This window comes from Rhinatrema bivittatum, chromosome 5 (assembly GCF_901001135.1).
Source record: "Rhinatrema bivittatum chromosome 5, aRhiBiv1.1, whole genome shotgun sequence".
Lineage (NCBI taxonomy): Eukaryota > Metazoa > Chordata > Amphibia > Gymnophiona > Rhinatrematidae > Rhinatrema > Rhinatrema bivittatum.
This window is the reverse complement of record NC_042619.1, coordinates 257,578,753-257,604,195: the sequence shown is the minus strand read 5'-3', so window position 1 is coordinate 257,604,195 and position 25,443 is coordinate 257,578,753. Positions and strand designations below refer to the sequence as shown.

General features: G+C 44.0%; 1 protein-coding gene across 1 annotated transcript in view; it reads right to left on the bottom strand.

Annotated features, from left to right (window-relative positions):
• The window catches only part of LOC115092424 (calcium-activated potassium channel subunit alpha-1-like), a 315,025-nt gene that overhangs the window by 201,404 nt on the left and 88,178 nt on the right, over positions 1-25,443 (bottom strand). Inside the window, exons 7-10 of the mRNA XM_029603258.1 lie at positions 14,051-14,126; positions 8,867-9,037; positions 8,369-8,460; positions 7,771-7,881 (exon numbers count right to left, since the gene is read on the bottom strand). Coding sequence (XP_029459118.1) covers positions 7,771-7,881; positions 8,369-8,460; positions 8,867-9,037; positions 14,051-14,126 — 450 coding nt within the window. The remainder of the gene's footprint in view (positions 1-7,770; positions 7,882-8,368; positions 8,461-8,866; positions 9,038-14,050; positions 14,127-25,443) is intronic.

Genomic DNA, 25,443 nt, shown 5'->3' with positions numbered 1-25,443 from the left:
AAGCAGAAGTTTTCCCTTGAATGGAAAGGATCCCAACCGAGACTTAGACCAAACATCCGCCAGCCAGCTCCTCAACCAGAGGAGCCTTCTGGCCAACACCGCAGACATCATAATCCTGGAAGAAGTTCTGGTAAGGTCATATAAGGCGCCCACAACATAGGCTGCTGCTTAGCCTCGGATGGAGATAGCGTCCTAGTAGCCTGTAACTTAGGGAATAGCCACTGCTATTAATTGCATCAGTAGCATGGGATCTTCTTAGTGTTTGGGTAATTGCCAGGTTCTTGTGGCCTGGTTTGGCCTCTGTTGGAAACATGATGCTGGGCATGATGGACCCTTGGTCTGACCCAACATGGCAATTTCTTATGTTCTTATGTTCTTAACTGCTGCACCCAGCGTAAACTGGCCTTTTCATGACACTACTGCACACCACACACAAATGCCAAAGGCAGACACCTTGAATATTTTCTTGAGGTGAAACGTCAACTTCCTGTCCTACATATATCTTTTAGTGTCGCTGAACCAGCCACCAGAATGGTGGTCTTCTTACTGACCACAGACAGTGATGCAGCCACCTTAGGAAGTGCCAACAACTCGAGCGAGTCCTCAGGCAATGGGTAAAACTTAGCCATCGCCCGGCCTACCTTTAGTCCCAGCTCCAGAGTGTCCCACTCCCTGACCACAAGCTTTTTAACAGATTTGTTTAAAGGGAAGGCCAACACTGGACCCCTCAGGCCAACCATGACCGGGTCCACTCCCTCATGAGGAACCTTAATCCCCAGTTCATCAAGAACATGAAAGAACAAGAGCCACAACTCTTCCTTCTGGAAAAGATGTGCTACGTTTGAGTCGTCCCCTTCCACCACCGGCACATGGTCTAAACTTCCATTAGGATCATGACCATCCAGGCTCTTAAAAGGTGCCACCGGATCGTTGTCAGGCACAGCTGGGTCTGGAAAAGCAGGCCCCTGCAGAGCTCCACCCTCTGAATCATCGGAAATGATATCCGAATCACCCGGAAGTATCCTCATTTTGAGGTGCCTTTCGCAGCACTGGATCAACGGAGTCCCCAGGACACTTTCCCGGTCGCAGGCCACCAGGTCTCGCTGAGAACCTGCCAGCCGCCTGGTGCACCAAATATGCCTCGTGCATAAGCAGAATGAACTCTGATGAAAATGGCGCGGGAGCCTCTACTCCCTGACCAGGAAAGACCCCCTTGCTGTCAGAATTGGCCTCTCTCCGGTGAACAGAGTCCTGTTCCACCAGAGACAATGCAGGGGGAAGGTCTTCACCCCCCTGAAACAGTCCAGGCAAGTCATCAGCACCCGACAATATGGCCGCCTTTCCCGCACCCAGTGGAGGAGGGGTGGCCGACTTCAAAGGTGTTCCGCACACGAACACTGCTTCGGCTGCCTCTCTGACGCGGCACCTGCCATCTCCGACCCACCTTTTCCTCCAGAGAGGGAGCAGGGATATAGTCCAGCGCAGGACAACCGCACGCGAGCATCGCCGCAAGAGCAGCATGCACTGCCGCACGCCATCACAGAAATGAACACCACACCGCTTGCAACTAGGCTGGCCACGTGTTAGAAGCAGTCCTGCCGTGCCGCGTGGTGAACTGCAGCATTGCCTGCCACCTGAAAACTCACCTTTAGCAGCCGTACAAGTTCAAACGCAGCCTTCCCGGCCATTAGTACCCTTGTCTCTTTGTCACCTCTTTCCCTCCTTTCAATTAAGCTTCTGTTGTTTTTTTTTACTTTTTTGTTTAAACTTTAATGAGACAGAGGAAAAAAAAAGGAAAGCAAAGGGTACTTCACTGATCGAATTGCTGCCAGATTCCACCTTCTGGGGGGGGGCGGAACTGGTCCCACCAGCTATTCACCCCCCGGCGGCGAAAACTAAGCCAGACAAGGGTCCCTGACCCCCTGCTCGTTCCCATCAACACCAGAATGGCTTGCTCCACCAGGGCCTATCAACGTCCCAGGAGGGATGCTAACAAATATCCTCGTTCTCTCTCTCTCTTTTTTTTTTTTTCAGACTGCAGGGATTGCACCTCTACCATCTGCTGGAGACAAAGAAATATTGAGCAACTGCAGGTAGCACTCTGGGTTATATGCCAGTGCCAGTGAAACTTTCTCGGTCTCCATCTGCTGGAGGGAGGCATAATCCCAGGAGTCTGGACTGATCTGGGTATGAACAGGAATGGGGAATTGGACTCAGAAAGCAACTTACAAGGGCCATGACTTTGACAATTTGGGAAACTAAGTATGGGGTTGACCTGTATGGTGCGGCAGATGCTGCCATGGGCTTACGGGGCAGACTAGATGGACCGTTTGGTCCTTTTTTGCCGTCATATTCTATGTTTCTATGTCTATGTTGCAGGGTACATTTGTGCACATTTTCTAACCTGCAACTATCATATACTTGCAGGTTATAAAATACAGAAGTAGATTTTCACACACCCATGCCAACTTGTCTCATCTCAGCTCCCAGTAGATTGTGATGTCTTTTAGGCAAGAGCTGGTTACTAAATTACCCTCAACTGTTTTTTCAGTGCTCACTGCTCATAGCACAGCCATAGACTTGAAAAGGTAACAAACAAATGAGACAAACATTTTTGTTTCATTTGTGGGACCCTCCATTCATTCCAGGGGTCCACGAAAAAACAAATATGGGCATTTTACCCATTTATTTCAAATGAAGGCACGTTCCTAGTTGTCAGTACTTTTATTTTTAAGAATAGCTTCTACCATTTTACCTGGCATTAACGTCAAGCTCGCCGGTATACAGTTTTCTGGATCACTCCTACAGACCTTTTTAAAAATTGACATCACATTGGCCACCTTCCAGTTTTCTGGTACTGTGGCTGTTTTAAATGTTAGGTTATAAATTACCAAAAATAGGTCTGCAATTTCATGTCTGAGTTCTTTCAGAACTCTGGGTTGACTACTATCTAGTCCCGGTGATTTGTTATTCTTTAGTCTGTTAATCTGATTTATTTCATCCTCCAGTTTCACAGTGATTTTGTTTAGTTGCTGAGAGTCATCACCATCAAAAAATGTTTCTGGTGTGGGTATGACTTTGCCATCCTCTTCAGTGAAGACAGAGGCAAAGAATTCAATTAGTTTTTCAGCTATTTACTTGTCCTCCCTGAGCACTCTTTTACCCTTCAGTCATCTAGTGGGCCAGCTGATACACTTGCAGGCTTTTTGCTTCAAAGGTACTTGAAAAAGTTTTTATGACTTGTTTTTACCTCTATGACAAGCTTCTATTCACATTCTTTCTTAGCCTGCTTAAAGGAAAATTGGTTCTTACCTGCTAATTTTCGTTCCTGTAGTATCAAGGATCAGTCCAGACCGCTGGGTTGTGTCTCCCTTCCAGCAGATGAAGTCAGAGAAAAAAACTGAAAGGCACCCCCTCTTACACTGGTGTGCCACCTGCGATCCTTCAATATAATCCATACCATAGCAGAATGAAAAATATCATAAGCTTTAACATAAGAACCAATGGCTATATCAAACCACTTAAGGAAAAAACTGCATAATTTCTGGAACTTATGTACATGGAGGGAGCATTTCCATATGCAACATAAATGCTACCCACTTGAGAATATTCTGCAGAATGAAAACGATACCAAAAGGACTCTCCAGATTCAATGGGGTGGGCGTCTGGACTGATCCTTGGTACTACAGGAATGAAAATTAGCAGGTAAGAACCAATTTTCCTTTCCCTGTACGTACCAGGACCAGTCCACACCGCTGGGATGTACCCAAGCTGCCCTAAATGGGGTGGGACCTAGAGAGTCCCGCTCAAAGAACACTGCTGCCGAAGCAGTCGACATCCGGGTCCCAGACTTCCGAACGGTAATGCTTTGCGAAGGTATGCAATGATTTCCATTTAGCTGCCCTGCAAATTTCCTGCAGCGAGACAAACTGACTCTCTGCCCAAGACGCCGCCTGAAACCTGATTGAATGTGCCCTCAGACCATCTGGTACGAACGCCCAAGACCGATGTAAGTCGAGGATATGGCATCCTTCAACCACCTAGCAATGGTGGCCTTAGATGCCTTTTGCCCTTTCTTGGGACCACACCATAAGACAAATAGGTGATCAGACAATTGCAAGGTATTGGTAACCTCCAGATAATGAAGTAGAACCTGCTTCTTGCGATGGAAAAGGTACAGAGAAGGGCTACCAAAATGATAAGGGGAGTGGAACAACTCCCCTATGAGGAAAGACTGAAGAGGTTAGGACATTTCAACTTGGAGAAGAGACGACTGAGGGGGGATATGATAGAGGTGTTTAAAATCATGAGAGGTCTAGAATGGGTAGATGTGAATCGGTTATTTACTCTTTCGGATAGTAGAAAGACTAGGGGGCACTCCATGAAGTTAGCATGGGGCACATTTAAAACTAATCGGAGAAAGTTCTTTTTACTCAACGCACAATTAAACTCTGGAATTTGTTGCCAGAGGATGTGGTTAGTGCAGTTAGTATAGCTGTGTTTAAAAAGGATTGGATAAGTTCTTGGAGGAGAAGTCCATTACCTGCTATTAAGTTCACTTAGAGAATAGCCACTGCCATTAGCAATGGTAACATGGAATAGACTTAGTTTTGGGGTACTTGCCAGGTTCTTATGGCCTGAATTGGCCACTGTGGGAAACAGGATGCTGGGCTTGATGGACCCTTGGTCTGACCCAGTATGGCATTTTCTTATGTTCTTATGTTCTTATGTTCACATCCAACCTATGCAACTCACGAGCCTGAGGAGAATCCCGATCTAAATGCATAAATGCAGGCAACTCCACTGTCTGATTCAAATGAAACCCCGAGACCACCTTCGGCAGAAAAGATGACACCGTTCGAAGGGAAACTCCCGACTCTGAAATCCGGAGAAAAAGCTCCGAACAGGACAATGCTTGAAGCTCCGATATGCGTCTTGCCGACGTGATAGCCACCAAGAAAATCGTCATGAGAGTCAGGTCTTTCAAGGTAGCCCGTTTGAGAGGCTCGAAGGGAAGACCCACCCAAGCCATGGAGAACTAGGTTCAAACTCCACGAAGGACAGACCTGTCTAACCGGGGGATTCAGATGCTTCGCGCCCTTCAAAAACCGTGACACATCTGGATGAGTTGCGAGGGAGATGCTATCAATCTTTCCCCGCAAACATCCAAGGGCCGCCACCTGCACCCAAAAAGAACTGCACACCAACCCTTTTTTCAGTCCCTCCTGCAAGAACGCTAGAATATGTATAATGGAAGCGCGCCGCGGGGACACATCCAACCCGCTACACCAGGTGTCAAAAACCTTCTAGACCCGAACATAAGCAAGAGAAGTGGATTTCTTGTGTGCATGCAGGAGAGTTGAAATAACCATATCAGGGTAGCTTCTCTTCCTCAACTACCGCCTCTCATAAGCCAGGCCGCTAGACAAAAGCGATCCACTCGATCGAAAATACTGGAGCTTGCTGAAGATTTGGTAGATGATGGAGTCAAAATGGACCGTCGACCGCCAGAATGATCAGATCGCAAACCCATGGCCGTCGTGGCCACTCTGGCGCCACGAGGATAACGAGTCCCGTGTGCATCTCTATGCCCCGTAGGATCTTGCCCACCAAAGGCCAGGGAGGAAACACGTAAAGCAGGATTGTCACGGGGCCAGGGGAGGACCCAGGGAATCTACCCCTTCCGACCCGGGCTCCCTTTGGCGACTGAAAAAACTGAGCCGGCCTTTGCATTTCTCTGAGTCGCCATCAAGTCCAGGCGAGGCATGCCCCACCGACGAGCCAGGAGGCACATGGCTTCCTCAGACAACTCCCACTTTCCAGGATCTAGCACTGATGACTGAGAAAATCCGCCTCTGAAACACTGTTGACTCCGGCTATGTGAGAAGCCACCGGACAGACTAGATGGTGCTCTGCCCAAACCATCAGACAGTCGGCCTCTGTAGCCACGGGATGACTCTTGGTCCCTCCCTGACGATTGATGTAAGCCACTGCTGTAGCATTGTCGGACAACACTCGCCACCGAACCGACGGCGAACCAAAGGAAGAAAATGGCGCAATTGCCAGATGTACCGCCCTGGTTTCCAAGCGATTGATGGGCCATTTTGTCTGTCGCCCCATCCCAATTGCCCTGTGCCGCCTTGGGATTGACAAACAGCGCCCCAACCGGAGAGGCTGGCATCTGTCATCACTATCACCCATTGAGGTCTCCTCCAGGTCCATACCGCGCTGCAGGTGGGCCGGAATCAACCACCACTGGAGACTGGACCGGACAGGCTCCAGGAGCGGCAATCAGATCAGGTCCCAACAAGAAAGTAATGCCCTTTTCAAAGGCCTCATATGGACAAAGGCCCAAGGGACTAATTCCAGAGTAGACACCATAGAACCAAGCACCTGCAAGTAATCCCACACTCGGGGCAATGGTAGGGGCAACAGCCGGCGAACCTGCGCCACCAGCTTGGTGGCCCGCTCCTCCGTGAGGAAGACCTTGCCTATTGCCGTATCGAACCGAGCACCTAGGAAGTTCAGAACCTGGGACGGAATCAACTGACTCTTGGCGTAATTGGCAATCCACCTGAGAGAGCCACTTTGACAACTCCTCCGACTTCGCCCGGATCAGCCAATTGTCCAGGTAGGGATGAACCAAAATCCCCTAACTTCTGGAATTCTCTACTATGGCTAGCCAATGTATCTAAGTGAGTTGTTGAAATGGTATTCTATGTCCAGAGCATTACGCTCTGAGAACCTATTCTTACTTGTTGAACCCGGCATGAAGAATGTGCGATTGAAGGAGATGTGTAAGTGCACCTTTTTTTTTGCTGCTCCTACTTTATGGAACAGGGTTTTATTGTTCATCCGTAAGGGTGGGTGATTATAAGGGTTTTAAGAAGCTTTTTAAAAATTCATCTATTTCAAGAGGCATTGCAAATTGCAAATTAGACTATAATGATTTGTTGATTTTGTCATTATGTACCAGTAATAATGTCTAAGTGATGCTATATTGTTGTTTTTTTTTAACTGTTTTATTTTTATGTGATTGTATATTTTATATGAAATCTATCTTGTAAGAACATAAGAACATAAGAAATGCAATGCTGGGTCAGACCAAGGTCCATCAAATCCAGCATCCTGTTTCCAACAGTGGCCAATCCAGGCCATAAGAACCTGGCAAGTACATAAAAACTAAGTCTATTCCATGTTACCATTGCTTAATGGCAGTGGCTATTCTCTAAGCGAACTTAATAGCAGGTAATGGACTTCTTAATAGCAGGTAATGGACTTCTCCATTCATGATTATATTTTATACTGCTGGAATCCACCTAGAATAGGCCTCTGGTAATAGGTAAAACACAAATTATATAAATAAATAAGTATATTTTTAAATGATGCCCTTTTGACTTTATTTATTTATTTAAACTGGAATTTACCACTTGTAAAGCAAGTTAACCATTGCCTCTTTCACCTCACTATTAAACTACCACAGCAGTCATTTTGTTTTCCTTTAACCTTTTCTAATGCATGGAATACATTTTGTCTGGGCATCAAGAATCGATATTATCCAGAACAGATTCTACTTTTTCCAATGTAAAAGGTTGTGAAATTCTAACAAAAGTCCCCAAGAACTTAATGAGAAACCATTCAGATATTATATCAAGGAGCCAACTTATAATAATGTACATTAGGGACTTTCCTTTTTTAAGGGAACAGTGACTGAACAATTTTTATCACTATATCAATCATTTATTTGCATGTATACTATATAGTACTCACTCTTCCATAAACAAGACTTCAGTTTCACATTTTCCCTGGTTCTTGTGAAAGAAATCATTCAGAAAGGCAGACACGCTCTCCAGAGTTAAATGGCCACAAACAATTATATGTCTATAAACAGAAATTAGAAAGTTAAAGGTAATGTTTTGAGTTTTATTTTAAGTTGATTAGATACAATTGTCCTGTGGCAAACTCTAGAAATTCTTCATGCTTCACTATAGTCGGTGCAAAATAATCATGTTACAAATAAGACCCCATATGGTGTTAGTAGTCATCGGGTCCTAGTGACATGTGAAGCCAGAAAGGTGCTTCCCACACAGAAATACCAGGCAGACTGGATAGACCAATTGGTCTTTTTTGTTTGCTATCATCTACTATTTTAACATGTTATATAATATTTATAAAGAGTTACTAGGGTCATGCTTGAGTTTTGTCAATGGAATTTGACTTACAAATCTTGAATGGGCACGAAAACTTCAGAATTGGTCAGTAACTCATTTGAGATGATGAATCCCTGGAACAAAGTTGCCTTGGCAAACATCCCTGTCTAAGCCTTCAGTAATTAAGTACTCATTTGAGGTAGAGAAGGATAACTTACTTTCGTCCTTGAGTTCTCATATAGGACCCATCATATTTGTTGTGTCTTCCAGCCATTTTAACAATTTCTGGAACGTAGTTGGCAAATAGAGCCTGGAAAGGACATATGATTGTAATCTAAGCAATTAATGCTAGCAAGCAATTTAAGCATTTTCCATCTTTCTGTAAGGTGTAATCTACTATAACATACATGGGTAGTCATGGGAGAGAAAGAGGGTTAGAAGTAGGTTACTTGACACTCAGTGGCAGAAATTTTCAGTTTTAAAGTTTCAACATGGAAGCTCTGATGAAAGGATCGATTAGAAGTTCTCAGTCAATCAGCATAATTTCCCACTTTGGCATTCCTATTATTACCGCTGTCTTGTGGGATTTCTGTTAACAAAAGATTAACTTTCTAAGCATGGGCTTTCTCACTTTCACAGCTGGATGAGGATTAAGTTTACATCAAGTTTCACATTTCAGAAAAAGTTTCGGTTTAAAAGTACAAAAAAGTCAATACAAAGCCACCGAAGATGTAGAAAACCATGAACACACGACCGATGACAGTTTTAGATGAAATGTCTCCATAGCCAACAGTTGACATGGTCACCATCATTAGATAAACGCAGTCAAAGTACGAGACATTCTGGGAATTAGGTGTAACGGCCCATGGATCTCCAGAGTTCTCTACCTAGCAAAAACCATAAAAAGATGAAAATTGTGCTACTTGTATATGGTAAGGTATTGTTAATACACACAGCAACAGCAACATGTATTCACTGAAACTAGAGTACATTGGATATAGCAGGTATGCCTAAAGGTGAGATTAAGGGGTAAGTTTTAATAGGACGCCCTGACATATACATATGTACTTTTCAGCCTATACAATTCCAGGTGGATTTTTCAAGACAAGGTACCTGGGGGCATTGTTTTTTATAATCAACTTGTTACTCAGCTGAAAGTAGTGCATAAGCTTACACAGTGTTAAACCGTGGCATAAAGTACACTTCAGCAGGGCCAGAACAAGTGTCTGAAGCACCCTAGGCAGAGATCATTGTAACGGGTGTGTGTGTGTCTCTCTCTCTCTCTCATCGAACACATATTTTAATGCAGGGTGGAGGGAGCTGACTCTACAAGTGGCAGACCTGCCACTGCCCACATAGTCGGATAAATACCAACTTATCCGGTTATATGGCAATGGGATGCAATGACCACGCCAGATTGTCAGATAAGTACAGATGTGTCCAGCTATCTGGCAGCTGTTTCCCACACCTTTCTGCATCAGCCCCAATGAGGGGACTGCTGCGGACCGCATCCTGTGGCAGCTGAAAAAGGGGTCTGATGATGGACAAAGAAGAGGCCCTATGTGTGTATATGTGTGAGTAAAAGTTTGTGTGTGTTAATCTGAGCTTGTGTGTATGTCTATATCTGTCTGTGTGTGTATGTGTGTGAGCCTGAGAGAGTGAGAGCCTGTAAGTATGGGAGCCTGAGAAAGTGAGAGCCTGTGTGTGTGTGCGAGTCTGAAAGAGTGAGAATTTGTGTGGGTGGGATCCTGAGAGCGCGAGAGCTTCTGTGAGTGTGGGAGCCTGTAAGTGAGCCTGAGAGAGTGAGAGTATGCATGTGTGTGAGAGCCTGAAAGAGTAAGAGCCTGTATGTGTGTATATGATGTATATGGGTGAGCCTGAGAGAGTGAAAGTCTGTGTATATGTGATTCTGTGTGTGTGTGTAACCCTGAGTGTGTGTGTGTGTGTGTAGGTCTGGGAGAATGACATCTCTTTGCATGCCTGTGTGGGAGCTTGTGTGTGTGTGAGTCTGAGAGACAGGGCTTTGCAGACAAATATTGTCTTTGCACAGTGTACAAGTGGTCATAGACAGAAACAACAATGTTAAAAATTTACTGAGCAACACAAGCCTTTTATATATATAGATAAGCAATATAGCATGAGGGGGCAGGACTATTGCTATTGCTATTACTATTTGTTTTAGGTGGTTTGTGTAGTATGAGACTGGGGGCTAAGTGCCTTTAACTAAATTGGTATGGTATGCAAACAAAGCTCTTATCTAGTACCGGTATGTATTCTTGTTTTTCTTTTATTTGAAGGACAACTAACTATCATAGTACACTCCATATTGCTGGCCATAGTCTGAAACCTCCTCCTTTCCAAACTAAAAAGATAATCAAAAAGATCCATATTCAGAGCCTCTTAGCCAGATACGTTTTGAGTTTTCAAAGCAGCGGGCGTGCGTTCATGTGTGCGCGATTTCTGGCGCGCACATTTGGATGCGCTAATTTTATAACATGCGCGTGTCACTGCGTGCATGTTATAAAATACGATATTTGCATGCACACGCGCACCGGATTTTAACATCGACGCACATGTGCAGGTGGACCGCAACTCTCGCGCGTGGGGGGGTGGATTTTATAAAGTATGTGCGATCAGTGGATAATGGCGCTGTCCCGGTCTGCCCCCGCCCAGACTACGCCCCCGGGCTGCTCCTTTCAGCAGGCCTGGCACTCGTGGCTGGACCCTTTGTAAAATGCGCTTGGCATGCGCAAGGCCCAGCAATGCGTGTAACCCCCAAAATTTACGCGTACAGTCCTTTTACAATCGAGCCTTAAGTTGGGATATTTAGCAGTATGACCATGCTGCTGAATGTACCCGGCTATCTAAAAGTTAGCCAGATAACTGTCAGACGCTGATCCCTGGTAAATGTTCAGCTGCTGCCACTTAGCCAGATAAGTCAATACATATCTGGCTAAGCGGCATTGAATATGGGCCTCTGGGTATAGTCAGCAGTGCAGCTGCGCCCTAAATATCCCAGCTAAATTAGCCGGAAATATTTATCCAGCTAACTAGCTCAGCCAGATAGCGGCTGAATATGAACTTCACAATATTTGTAATACCACATTCTGAACAAATCCATGTCCAGTATAAGATCATAAGAAATGCCATACTGGGTCAAAAAGGTTCATCGAGCCTAGAATCCTGTCTCCGACAGTGACCAATCCAGGCCATAAGAACCTGGCAAGTACCCAAAAACTAAGTCTATTCCATGTTACCATTGCTAGTAATAGCAGTGGCTATTTTCTAAGTCAACTTAAATAATAGCAGGTAATGGACTTCTCCTCCAAGAACTTATCCAATCCTTTTTTAAACACAGCTATACTAACTGCACTAACCACATCCTCTGGCAACAAATTCCAGAGTTTAATTGTGCGTTGAGTAAAAAAGAACTTTCTCCGATTAGTTTTAAATGTGCCACATGCTAACTTCATGGAGTGCCCCCTAGTCTTTCAATTATCTGAAAAGAGTAAATAACCGATTCACATCTACCCATTCTAGACCTCTCATGATTTTAAACACCTCTATCATATCCCCCCTCAGCCATCTCTTCTCTAAGCTGAAATGTCCTAACCTCTTTAGTCTTTCCTCATAGGGGAGCTATTCCATTCCCCTTATCATTTTGGTAGCCCTTCTCTGTACCTTCTCCATTGCAATTATATCTTTTTTGAGATGCGGCGACCAGGATTGTATACAGTATTCAAGGTGCGGTCTCACCATGGAGCGATACAGAGGCATTATGACATTTTCCGTTTTATTCACCATTCCCTTTCTAATAATTCCCAACATTCTGTTTGCTTTTTTGACTGCCGCAGCACACTGAACTGACGATTTCAATGTGTTATCCACTATGACGTCTAGATCTCTTTCTTGGTTAGTAGTACCTAATATGGAACTTAACATTGTGTAACTATAGCATGGGTTATTTTTCCCTATATGCAACACCTTGCACTTGTCCACATTAAATTTCATCTGCCATTTGGATGCCCAATTTTCCAGTCTCACAAGGTCTTCCTGCAATTTATCACAATCTGCTTGTGATTTAACTACTCTGAACAATTTTGTATCATCTGCAAATTTGATTATCTCACTCGTCGTATTTCTTTCCAGCTCATTTATAAATATATTGAAAAGTAAGGGTCCCAATACAGATCCCTGAGGCACTGCACTGCCCACTCCCTTCCACTGAGAAAATTGTCCATTTAATCCTACTCTGTTTCCTGTCTTTTAGCCAATTTGCAATCCACGAAAGGACATCGCCACCTATCCCATGACTTTTTACTTTTCCTAGAAGCCTCTCATGAGGAACTTTGTCAAACGCCTTCTGAAAATCCAAGTATACTACATCTACCGGTTCACCTTTATCCACATGTTTATTAACTCCTTCAAAAAAAGTGAAGCAGATTTGTGAGGCAAGACTTGCCTTGGGAAAAGCCATGCTGACTTTGTTCCATTAAACCATGTCTTTCTATATGTTCTGTGATTTTGATGTTTAGAACAATTTCCACTATTTTTCCTGGCACTGAAGTCAGGCTAACCGGTTTGTAGTTTCCCGGATCACCCCTGGAGCCCTTTTTAAATATGGGGGTTACATTAGCTATCCTCCAGTCTTCAGGTACAATGGATGATTTTAATGATAAGTTACACATTTTTACTAATAGGTCTGACATTTCATTTTTTAGTTCCTGCAGAACTCTGGGATGTATACCATCTGGTCCAGGTGATTTACTACTCTTAAGTTTGTCAATCAGGTCTACCACATCTTCTAGGTTCACCGTGATTTGGTTCAGTCCATCTGAATCATTACCCATGAAAACCTACTCCAGTACGGGTACCTCCCCAACATCCTCTTCAGTAAACACCGAAGAAAAGAAATCATTTAATCTTTCCGCGATGGCCTTATCTTCTCTAAGTGCCCCTTTAACCCCTTGATCATCTAATGGTCCAACTGACTCCCTCACAGGCTTTCTGCTGGACATAAGTCCAATCCTTCTTACCTATAACCAGGTGTAAGCATTGGTTTTTCTCACATTTATATTGATAATATTGCTTTATGGACTTTTCTTCAGGTAATGGTAAACTCTTTAAACCCAGCCATGCTAACTGCTTTCACCACATCTCTGGCAACAAATTCCACAGTTTGTGTGCTGCATGAAAAAAGACTTTATCTGATTTGTTTTAAATGTACTACCTATTAGATTCATGGAGTGCCCTCTAATCCTAGTCCTGTAGAAAATTGTAAATAGCCATTCCCTGTTTATCTGCCTCATTCATAATTTTAAGTCACTTTACCCTCTGTTGCCTCAGGTACAAACATAGGGCCTGATTTACTAAGGTTTTTCTCTCATTCTGTGTCTATGGGAAAAAAAATGCTTAGTAAATGAGGCCCTTAAGATTGAAAGCCCTCTGGGGATAGGGAAATACCTAGTGTACCTAAATGTAATCCACTTTGAAGTGCTGAAAAGCAGAATATAAAAATCTAAATAAATAAGACCTCTATCCTATCTCCTGTCTGCTGTCTTGTCCCTGGACTGAAGAGCCCTACCCTGTTTAGCCTTTCCTCAAAAGAGAAAAGCAAACCCTCATAGCCAATTAAATGACTCATTTTCTATGGCCCCTTGTCTAAATAAGAGGTAATTTAACTAGTAAGCAGAGCAGATGAGACCCAAACAATTCATGAGTGTGTGACCTGGGACACTTTGAAATGGTAACCAAGAATGTCTCCACCAGCAGGCTTTCTCCTTTTATCCCACAGATGTGACATTCTCGGGGTCAAAGAATGAACTACAGAAAGACAGAAGCAAAATATGACCACTAACTTATTACTTACAAACAAGAGGCTGTGGTGAAACATCACATACCAGGTGGATGAACCCTGCAGCTGTTAACCACACGCTGAGGAAGACGGCCACCATGCTTGTCAACTTAATGGAATTGCTGTAAGGAAAGAGAATAACAGCATATGGTTACCAGGGAAATAGCTGTGTTCAGCTCTTCAGGGCATCAAAAAGGGGTGGGGCAGGGTATAGTCATTAAATGGATGTGATGTCGAGAGAAGTCTGATGTGGGAAGAGGGAAAAGGGAGCCTACTGCCCTTACCTTGGACTAGGGTCATCCTGGACCTGTGCTTGGATCTTCTGAATGTAGAAGAATAAACCATATATAGCACAGGGCTCCCATTCTGGGCCTATCAAAAATCAAAACGGACTTCTCTCAGGATAAGTTCTTCACTTTTCTCCTATATAGTTTGGGCCCATTCAGTGGCATACAGTCAGGGCTTTCAAGGGATTCAGTGGATTCCCAGCCCTAATCAATTTCCTTTTATTTATTTATTTTCCCATTTTGGTTTTTTTTTAACAAGTCAGGCAGGGATAAAACAAACCCCTGCCTGAGTCGATGTAACACTCAACCACACAATCCAGTTCTTTGCCCCTACAGCCAGCAGCAGGAGTTGCATTTAAGTGAAGTCTTCTCCTACTTTCACAGGGCCAATCTCACAGCCATGAGTGTGAGATCGACCCTGCGGCAGAAGGAGATGACGTTTCATCAGCCCATGCCATGAAGACGACGTGTGATCTGGCAGGCAGCTACAAAGCCCATCCTGTGGCGGCTGAAGAAGAGAGACCCCCATGACCCAGCGGCCGTCAATGGAGCCCATCCTGTTGGCAGCTGAAGACGAGTCCCAGCAGGCTGCTGCAGTGGCCAAAGAAGAGAGAACCATGACCTGCCAGCTTGACGAAGAGGCATAGAAGAGAGGGGGAAGCCCTGAGCCTGTGTGAGTAAGAGAGTATGTGTGAAAGTGAGTGAGCCATAGTAACATAGTAATGACAGCATAAAAAGACCATCTGGTCTGCCCAGCAAGTTTCTTATGGTAGTAACTCCCACTCCATGTTGTTACCCAAGCCTTATGTTAAGGTGAATAACTACTGCTGCTCTGTGCAGGTTACCCCCAAGTCTTATGTTAATGGTAGTAATATTAATAATCAAAACCAGGCAACTGTCAAAACTCATAATAAAATTACTGCTAGCAACATTTTTACAGGGTAAGCAGACGTCTTGATAATTCAGTCATTGCTGTTTGAACATGCTTTCCTTTTGGACTTGGCCATAGAAGCAGTCTTGTGCTTTTCCCTATTGTCTGTGTATCAGTACCCCAGACTGTAAAAGTAAGGGCTCAGCAGTGGCTGTCATATGAATTCAATTTTCCCTCCCCACCCCACTCCCTGAGCATGGAGAGTGATGTTTCAGTTGCTTCAAAATCACATAAGCTAATTGGTAGTAATCCTCATGCCTTCTGTTAGGGGTAGTAGTTGCCGCTCCTTGCAAGTTACCTCCATGCCCCCTTTCCTTCATTCCACCTCCAGGCTTTAGGAATCCACAGTGTTTATCCCATGCCTTTTTGAATCAGTCTACTGTTTTCATCGTCACCACTTCTTCTGGCAGGGAATTCCAGGTATCCACCATCTTCTCCGTGAAGAAATATTTCCTGATGTAGGTTCTGAGTCATCTCCCCTAGAATTTCATATTGTGTCCGCTGGTTTGTTTTCCAATGGAATAGGTTTGAGGATCATGCATCACTAAAACCTTTCAGGTATCTGAAGGTCTGTATCATGTCTCCCCTGCACCTCCTCTCTTCCAGAACATAACATATTCAGATCCCCAGCCTCTCTCATAAGTCTTCCGATTACAGAGCCATAAAATTTTGGTCACCCTTCTCTGACCTGTCTATCCTTTTTGGGATACAGTCTCCAGAATCTGAACACAGTACTCCAAGTGAGACCTCACAAGGACCTGTACTAGAGCATTATCATCTCCTTTTTCTTATTGGTTATTCCTCTCTCTATGCAGCCCAGCATTCTTCTGGCTTTACCTCTCACCTTGTTGAGACCGCACCTTGAATACTGTGTACAATTCTGGTTGCCACATCTCAAAAAAAGATATAATGCGATGGAGAAGGTATAGAGAAGGGCTTACCAAAATGATAAGGGGATGGAACAGCTCCCCTATGAGGAAAGACTAAAGAGGTTAGGAATTTTCAGCTTGGAGAAGAGATGGTTGCGGGGGAGGGGATATGATAGAGGTGTTTAAAATCATGAGAGGTCTAGAACAGGTAGATGTGAATTGGTTATTTACTCTTTCTGATAATAGCAAGACTAGGGGGCACTCCATATGAAGTTAGCGTTTGTGGCACATTCACTCAATGCACAATTAAACTCTAGAATTTGTTGCCAGAGGATGTGGTTAGTGCAGGTTAGTATAGCTGTGTTTAAAAAAGGATTGGATAAGTTCTTGGAGGAGAAGTCCATTACCTGCTATTAATTAAGTTGACTTAGAAAATAGCCACTGCTATTATTAGCAACGGTAACATGGATAGACTTAGGTTTTGGGTACTTGCCAGGTTCTTATGGCCTGGATTGGCCACTGTTGGAAACAGGATGCTGGGCTTGATGGACCCTTGTTCTGGACCCAGTATGGCATGTTCTTATGTCCCACTGCTTCACCACATTCAAATCACCAGTCAGTACTATCATCCCAAGGTTCCTCTCTTAGTCCATGCAAATTAGTCTTTCTTCACCCTTCTCATACAGTTTCTTTTGGATTACTGCACCTCCAAATGTATGACACTGCATTTTTTGGCATTGAATCCCAGTTGCCAAGTCTTTGACCACTCTTCAAGCTTTCCTAAATCACTTTTCTTTCTCTCTTCACTTCTCTTCTCTCTGCTCCTTCAGGTGTGTCCACTCTGTTGTAGATCTTAGTATCATCTGCAAATAGGCAAACTTTACCTTCTATGTCTTCTGCAATGTCACTCACAAGGATATTAAACAAAACTAGACCCAAATCAGAACCCTGTGACACTCCATTTAACACTGTTCTATCGTCAGTGTAGGTTCCGTTACTATTACATGCTGTCTCCTGTCAGCCAACCAGTTTGTAATACACTCTACCACCTTTGTGCCCCACTTCCAAGTTTCTCATTTTATTCACAAGCTTCCTGTGCAGGACTGTATCAAAGCTGTGCTAAAATCCAAGTACATCGAGTACTGTTCCTTGATACAACCTCTAGTTATTCAAAGAGTCAATTAGATTTGTCTAACAGGACCTTCCCCTGGTGAATCATGCTGCCTCAGGTCCAGCAATCCCTCCAGTTTGTACATAGGTCACTATAATGATATAGGGAAAAATAGCCCATGCTATAATTACACAATGTTGGGTTCCATATTAGGTGCTACAACCCAAGAAAGAGATCTAGGCGCATAGTGGATAACACATTGAAATTGTCGGTTCAGTGTGTGCTGCGGCAGTCAAAAAGCAAACAGAATGTGGGGAATTATTAGAAAGGAATGGTGAATAAAACGGAAAATGTCATAATGCCTCTGTATCGCTCCATGGTGGTGAGACCGCCACCTTGAATACTGTGTTACAATTCTGGTCGCCGCATCTCAAAAAGATATAATTGCGATGGAGAAGGTACAGAGAAGGGCTACCAAAATGATAAAGGGGAATGGAACAACCTCTCCTATGAGGAAAGACTAAAGAGGTTAGGACTTTTTCAGCTTGGAGAAGAGACGACTGAGGGGGGATATGATAGAGGTGTTTAAAATCTTGAGAGGTCTAGAACGGGTAGATGTGAATCGGTTATTTACTCTTTCGGATAGTAGAAAGACTAGGGGGCACTCCATGAAGTTAGCATGGGGCACATTTATTTAAAACTAATCAGAGAAAGTTCTTTTTTTACTCAACGTACAATTAGACTCTGGAATTTGTTGCCGGAGGATGTGGTTAGTGCAGTTAATATAGCTGTGTTTAAAAAAGGATTGGATAAGTTCTTGGAGGAGAAGTCCATTACCTGCTATTAAGTTCACTTAGAGAATAGCCACTGCCATTAGCAATGGTTACATGGAATAGACTTAGTTTTTGGGGTACTTGCCAGGTTCTTATGGCCTGGATTGGCCACTGTTGGAAACAGGATGCTGGCTTGATGGACCCTTGGTCTTGACCCCAAGTATGGCATTTTCTTATGTTCTTATGTTCTTCAGCAGAGTCTCATTTTATTTTCAAACCACCGAGGTGAGGTTAACTGGCCTATTGTTTCCAGCCTCCTCTCTGCTACCAGTCTTGTGCAGCGGGACCACCTCCACTCTTCTACAGTCCTGCAGCACCACTCCCATTTCCAGAGATTTATTGAACAGGTCTTTCAGCGGATCGAGCAGCACATCTCTGAGCTCCTTGGGATATATCTCATCAGGCCCCCATGGCCTTCTCCACTTTCAGCTTTCCTAGCTCTTCCTATATATTCTCTTCTGTAAACTGAGTTTTGTCTACCCCGCCCCCATCTATGGTCTTCTCAACCAACGGTCCTTCTCCAGGATATTCTTTAGTGAATACCAAACAGAATTTTTTTTTTTTTTTTTTATATTTCTACCTTTTCTTCATCTCTCTCCACACATTCCTTTTTGTCATCTTTCACTTTCACTATACCACTTGGGCCTCCCTTCTTTCTCTGATATATCTGAAAAATGTTTTGACACCTCACTTTACCTCTTTGGCAATCCTTTCTTCTTCTTGACCTTTTGCTTTCCTGATTTCTCATCTCTCTCAGCTTCACAAGCTATTCTTGCCTAGTTTCTCTTTTGGGATCCTGTTATACTTCTTGAATGCTTTCTTTTTGCCTTTTATTTTTTCAGCCACTTCCTTTGAGAACCATCTCATTTTCTTTTTTCTCTTACTTTTGTATACTTTTCTAACATATACAGGGGCGGTTCTAAAATGAGGCAAGTTGAATCAGCCACCTCAGGCAGCAAAATCTGGGGAGCAGCAAAAAGTGTCCTCCAAAAGTTCTCCTACGGTGGCTGCCTCACTTTGCCTAAGTGCCTATAGCGGATTGTGAGGTATGGTAGGGTCTCATTAGGGGCGTTGTCCACATCAGAGCCCATCCCCCCATGTTTGGAATACTAGGCCCACCAATGCTTAAAGAGGGTCATGGCCATGGCTAGAAGAATAGACCCAGGGAGTCCTGAGTGTTTGTGAGAGTAAGTGATAGCTTGTGTATGTGAATAAAAGTAAGCAGGAGCCTGAGTGCAGGGGTCTGTAAAGTTGATGTTTGAGAGAGCATGTGTATGTATGTGTGAGAGAGGAGGAGTGCATGTGAGGGTCTGTTTGCACATGTGAATGCGTGTGAGAGAAAAGATGTGCTTAACAGCCTGATTGCATGTGTAAGTGTGTGTGAGAGCATGTAAGCATGAGTGAGTGCGTATGGGAGTCTGTATATGTTACACATGGCGGCCCGCACGGCAAAACTGCTGACTGCTGCACTCACCTACACTCCCAGTGCCAGGCCTGGCCCCTTTTTCCTTGATATGGCCGTTCACTGTGCTGCTGCAACCCAACATGGCCAGATGCCGGGCCCAACTTTCTTGGCATATTGCTACCCTCCTGAGTTGCTCCTAAGGAACTTGCCCACCCCCGATTTCCTCTCACTTAACGGGCTAGGGGAGGGAACAGCCTGAGGACACTTCCAGAGACATCACTTCTCCTCCAGGCACACCTCCAGTGCCTCACCAATAGGTCAACTCTGTTGAAGTAGTACTTTGCCTCTGCATTCCTGATTCCTGGTTCCCGATCCTTGCTTCCTGGTTCCTGCTTCCGCTGTGTGTCCTGTTCCCAGTTCCTTGGCAGTTTGATTTATCTTCTGAGTTCATGGTGAGTCCTCCCTTCATTTCTCTTCCGCTTCTTCTCCATGCTGGCCTGCAACATCTCTTATGCAACGAATCTTCACCTCCACAGAGGCCTCGCCTAAGTCCAGCCAGCCCTGGCACCCATGGGCTCAACCTAAGGGGAACATGGAATGGTATTGGTGAAGCTCTAGTTGGGCTTCTGCTCCAGCTAGCTCTGCCTGCTGATGGTGAGGACGTGCAAGGCTCTTCCCTGCATGTTGTGCCAACTCCACCACAGCTTAAGGGTCCAATTCCGCAACAGTATGCATTTGTGAATTCATGTGAGAGAGAAAGTATATGAGAGCCTGTATGCATATGTGAGTGCGTGTGAGAAAGAATGGGTATGTGTGAGAGCTATATGCATGTGTGACTGCATGTGAGAGCCTGTTTGCATGTATGAGTGTGAGTGAGAGCATGCATGAGAGCCAGTGTGCATGAGGGAGTGAGGGAAAGAGAGCCTGGGTATATGAGAGGGAGCGTATGAGAACATTGGTGTGTGTATGACAAAGGAAGTGTTTAAGTGTGTGTGTGTGTGTGTGTGTGAAAGAGAGAGGATAAAGTTTCTTAGCCCCCTTCTGCTTGACAATCTGATAAGGGAATCCGTGTTGAAGTATGACAGAATTTTGAAAACTGCCATCCCTAATGAGTTTGGGTTAAATGATACAAACAATTGAGAAGATTTGCGGTGAGGCTGAGTTCTTTGTTTATAGTAGGAAAATGCTCTTTTGCAGTCTAACGTATGGAGCACAGATTCTCTCCTGTTGGCATGAGGCCTGCAAAAGAATATTGGAAGTGTAATGTCCTGATTAAATGAAAAGCTGACACCACCTTGGGAAGGAACTTAGGATGAGTCCAGAGAACTACTCGTCATGGTAACATTCTAGTAAGGTGAGAAATGAACTAAGGCCTGTAGTCACTTTCTCTTCAGGCTGAAGTTATTCCTAATAGGAAAACTACTTTCCTGCAGTGGTTCAAAAAGGATTACGTTCAGATCCCAGGGAACTGGGGGTTTCCGGATTGGAGGATGAAGATTAAATAGTCCTTTTATGAAACGAGATATTAGAGGGTGTGAGACTATCGAGGAGTCATTATGTCTCTCATGATACGCCGTTATAGTGCTGAGGTGTACTCTTATCGATGAAGTAGGTAAGCCTGCTTTGGAGAGGTGAAACAAATAAGTGAGGATTTCTGTAGGTGTCGAGGAAAATGGAGAAACATTTTGAGTTTGACACCATTTGGCATATCTCTTCCATTTGAAGGAATAGTTTCTTCTTGTTGATGGCTTTCTCGCTGCTATTATAATTTGTTGTATATCAGATGTAAGAGTTAAGCCTTGTAAGATCTCCATGTTCAACATCCAGGCCATCAGGCAGATGGAAGAGTGAAGATGGGCTCCACCTTAACTAGAGTGGAACCAAGCTGCTGGCACTAACTTTCAAAAAGGTGATAGAGCAGCTTTTAAACTAGAACAAGGGGGAAAGCCAACAGTCACTCAGCAGTGCATGGTTCGGAGAAATGTATCCTTGAAGGATACTAATGAAACAGGAGAGTTAGGGCATCCCCAATAGAGAGGTTCCATTAAATGCAAACATAGTTCATATGCCTATATGTAAAAAATCACCAAAGCTAATGAGTTCCGAATTATCCCAAACAACTGAAAAGCAGGTTGTTAAACAAGCAAAAACCACACTTTGAAATGTCTGTATGCCAATGCCAGAAGTCTAAGAAGTAAGATGGGAGAGTTAGAGTATATAGCAGCAAATGATGAGATTGACATAATTGGCATCACAGAGACTTGGTGGAAGGAGGATAACCAATGGGACAGTGCTATATCAGGGTACAAATTATATCGCAATGATAGGGAGGATCAACTTGGTGGGGGTGTGGCACTTTATGTCCGGGAGGGTATAGAGTCCAACAGGATAAAGATCATACACTAGACTAAATGCTCAGTAGAATCTATATGGGTAGAAATCCCATGTGCGTTGGGTAAGAGTATAGTGATAGGAGTATACTACCACCCACCTGGACAAAATGGTCAGACAGATGATGAAATGCTAAGAGAAATCAGGGAAGCAAACCAATTTGGCAGTGCAATAATAATGGGAAATTTCAATTACCCCAATATTGACTGGGTAAATGTAACATCAGGACTTGCTAGAGACATAAAGTTCCTGGATGTAATAAATGATTGCTTCATGGAGCAATTGGTTCAGGAACCAACAAGAGAGGGAGCTATTTTAGATTTAATTCTTAGTGGAACGCAAGATTTGGTGAGAGAAGTAACGGTGGTGGGGCCACTTGGCAACAGTGATCATAACATGATCAAATTTAAACTAATAACTGGAAGGGTGACAATAAATAAATCTGCAGCTCTAACACTAAATTTTAAAAAGGGAAACTTTGATAAAATGAGGAAAATAGTTAGAAAAAACTGAAAGGTGCAGCTGCAAAGGTTAAGTGTTCAACCGGCATGGACATTGTTTAAAAATACAATCCTAGAGGCGCAGTCCATATGTATTCCACGCATTAAGAAAGGTGGAAGGAAGGCAAAACGATTGCCGTCATGGTTAAAAGGTGAGGTGAAAGAGGCTATTTTAGCCAAAAAAACACCCTTCAAAAATTGGAAGAAGGATCCATCTGAAGAAAATAAGATAAAACATAAGCATTGTCAAGCTAAGTGTAAAACATTGATAAGACAGGCAAAGAGAGAATTTGAAATGAAATTGGCCACAGAAGCAAAAACTCATAATAAAAACTTTTTAAAATATATCCAAAGCAAGAAACCTGTGAGGGAGTCGGTTGGACCATTAGATGACAGAGGGGTTAAAGGGGCTCTTAGGGAAGATAAGGTCATTGCAGAAAGACTAAATGAATTATTTGCCTCCGTGTTTACTAGGGATGTGAATCGTTTTTGAACGATTAAATTATCGTCAGATAATTTAAAAATCGTCCAAAATCGTTAGAGTGCACGATACAATACAAATGCCCATGATTTATCATCAGGGCATTTGTATTGTATCGTTAAATAGGGGGTGGGAAAACCGGTACACCAAAAAAACCCTAACACCCACCCCAAACCTTTAAAACAAACCCCCACCCTCCCGAACCCCCCCAAAATGTTTTAAATGACCTGGGGTCCCGGCGCGATGATCCCGGCGCGATGTCCCGCTCTCTGCCCACGGCTGCTGTGAAGAGAAATGGCGCCGGTGGCCCTTTGCCCTTATCATGTGACAGGGCAAAGGTAGCGCTGGCGCCATTTTGATTCCTAGCTCCCGACGTCACACGTCCAGGAGATCGCTCCCGGACCCCCGCTGGACCCCCAGGGACTTTTGGCCAGCTGGGGGGGGGCCTCCTGACCCCCACAAGACTTGCCAAAAGTCCAGCGGGGGTCCGGGAACGACCTCCTAAACTCGAATCGTTTTGCCGTACAGCAAAATGGCGCCGACCGTACGGCATGCTCGGCGCCATTTTGCTGTACGGCAAAACGATTCAAGTTTAGGAGGTTGTTCCCGTACCCCCGCTGGACTTTTGGCAAGTCTTGTGGGGGTCAGGAGGCCCCAACAAGCTGGCCAAAAGTCCCTGGGGGTCCAGCGGGGGTCCGGGAGCGATCTCCTACGCTCCTGACGTTGGGGGACAAAAAAACAAAATGGCGCCGGCGCCATTTCTACAACGCACCAGAGGTCCGAGAGTAAAATATCACACCGGGACCCTCCCTCTGGACCCCAGGTAATTTAAGGCATTTTGGGGGGGTTCGGGAGGGTGGGGGATTTATTTTAAAGGGTCGGGGTGGGTTTTAGGGATGTTTTAGTGTGCCGGTTTTCCCGCCCTCCCCCGATTTACGATTTACACGATATTTTAAAAAACAAAACCGCGACAATAACATTCCCTCCCCCCCAGCCGAAATCGATCGTTAAGACGATCGATCACATGATTCACATCTCTAGTGTTTACTAATAAGGATGTTGGGGAAATACCAGCTCCGGAGATGATTTTCAGGGGTGATGAGTCAGACGAACTGAACGAAATCACTGTGAACCTGGAAGATGTAATAGGCCAGATTGACAAACTAAAGAGTAGCAAATCACCTAGACCCGATGGTATGCATCCTAGGGTACTGAAGAAACTCAAAAATTAAATTTCTGATCTATTAGTTAAAATTTGTAACCTATCATTAAAATCATCCATTGTACCTGAAGACTGGAGGATGGCCAATGTAACTCCAATATTTAAAAAAGGCTCCAGGGGCGATCCGGGTAACTATAGACAAGTGAGCCTGACTTCAGTGCCGGGAAAAATAGTGGAAACTATTCTCAAGCTCAAAATCGTAGAGCATATAGAAAAACATGATTTAATGGAACATAGTCAACATGGATTTACCCAAGGGAAGTCTTGCCTAACAAATCTGCTTCATTTTTTTGAAGGGGTTAATAAACATGTAGATAAAGGTGAACCAGTAGTAGTGTATTTGGATTTTCAGAAGGCGTTTGACAAAGTCCCTCATGAAAGGCTTCTACGAAAACTAAAAAGTCATGGGATAGGAGGCGATGTCCTTTCGTGGATTACAAGCTGGTTAAAAGACAGGAAACAGAGAGTAGGATTAAATGGTCAATTTTCTCAGTGGAAAAGGGTAAAACAGTGGAGTGCCTCAGGGATCTGTACTTGGACAGGTGCTTTTCAATATATATATAAATGATCTGGAAAGGAATACGACGAGTGAGGTTATCAAATTTGCGGATGATACAAAATTATTCAGAGTAGTTAAATCACAAGCAGACTGTGATACATTACAGGAGGACCTTGCAAGACTTGAAGATTGGGCATCCAAATGGCAGATGAAATTTAATGTGGAAACGTGCAAGGTGTTGCATATAGGGAAAAATAACCATTGCTGTAGTTACACGATGTTGGGTTCCATATTAGGAGCTACCACCCAGGAAAAAGATCTAGGCATCATAGTGGATAATACTTTAAAATCATCGGCTCGGTGTGCTGCAGCAATCAAAAAAAGCAAATAGAATGTTAGGAATTATTAGGAAGGGAATGGTTAATAGAACGGAAAATGTCATAATGCCTCTATATCGCTCCATGGTGAGACCACACCTTGAATACTGTGTACAATTCTGGTCGCCGCATCTCAAAAAAGATATAGTTGCGATGGAGAAAGTACAGAGAAGGGCAACCAAAATGATAAAGGGGATGGAACAGCTTCCCTATGAGGAAAGGCTGAAGAGATTAGGGCTGTTCAGTTTGGTGAAGAGACGGCTGAGGGGGGATATGATAGAGGTCTTTAAGTCATGAGAGGTCATGAACGAGTAGATGTGACTCAGTTATTTTCACTTTTGAATAATAGAAGGACTAGGGGACATTCCATGAAGTTAGCAAGTAGCACATTTAAGACTAATCGGAGAAAATTCTTTTTCACTCAACGCACAATAAAGCTCTGGAATTTGTTGCCAGAGGATGTGATTAGTGCAGTTAGTGTAGCTGGGTTCAAAAAAGGTTTGGATAAGTTCTTGGAGGAGAAGTCCATTAAT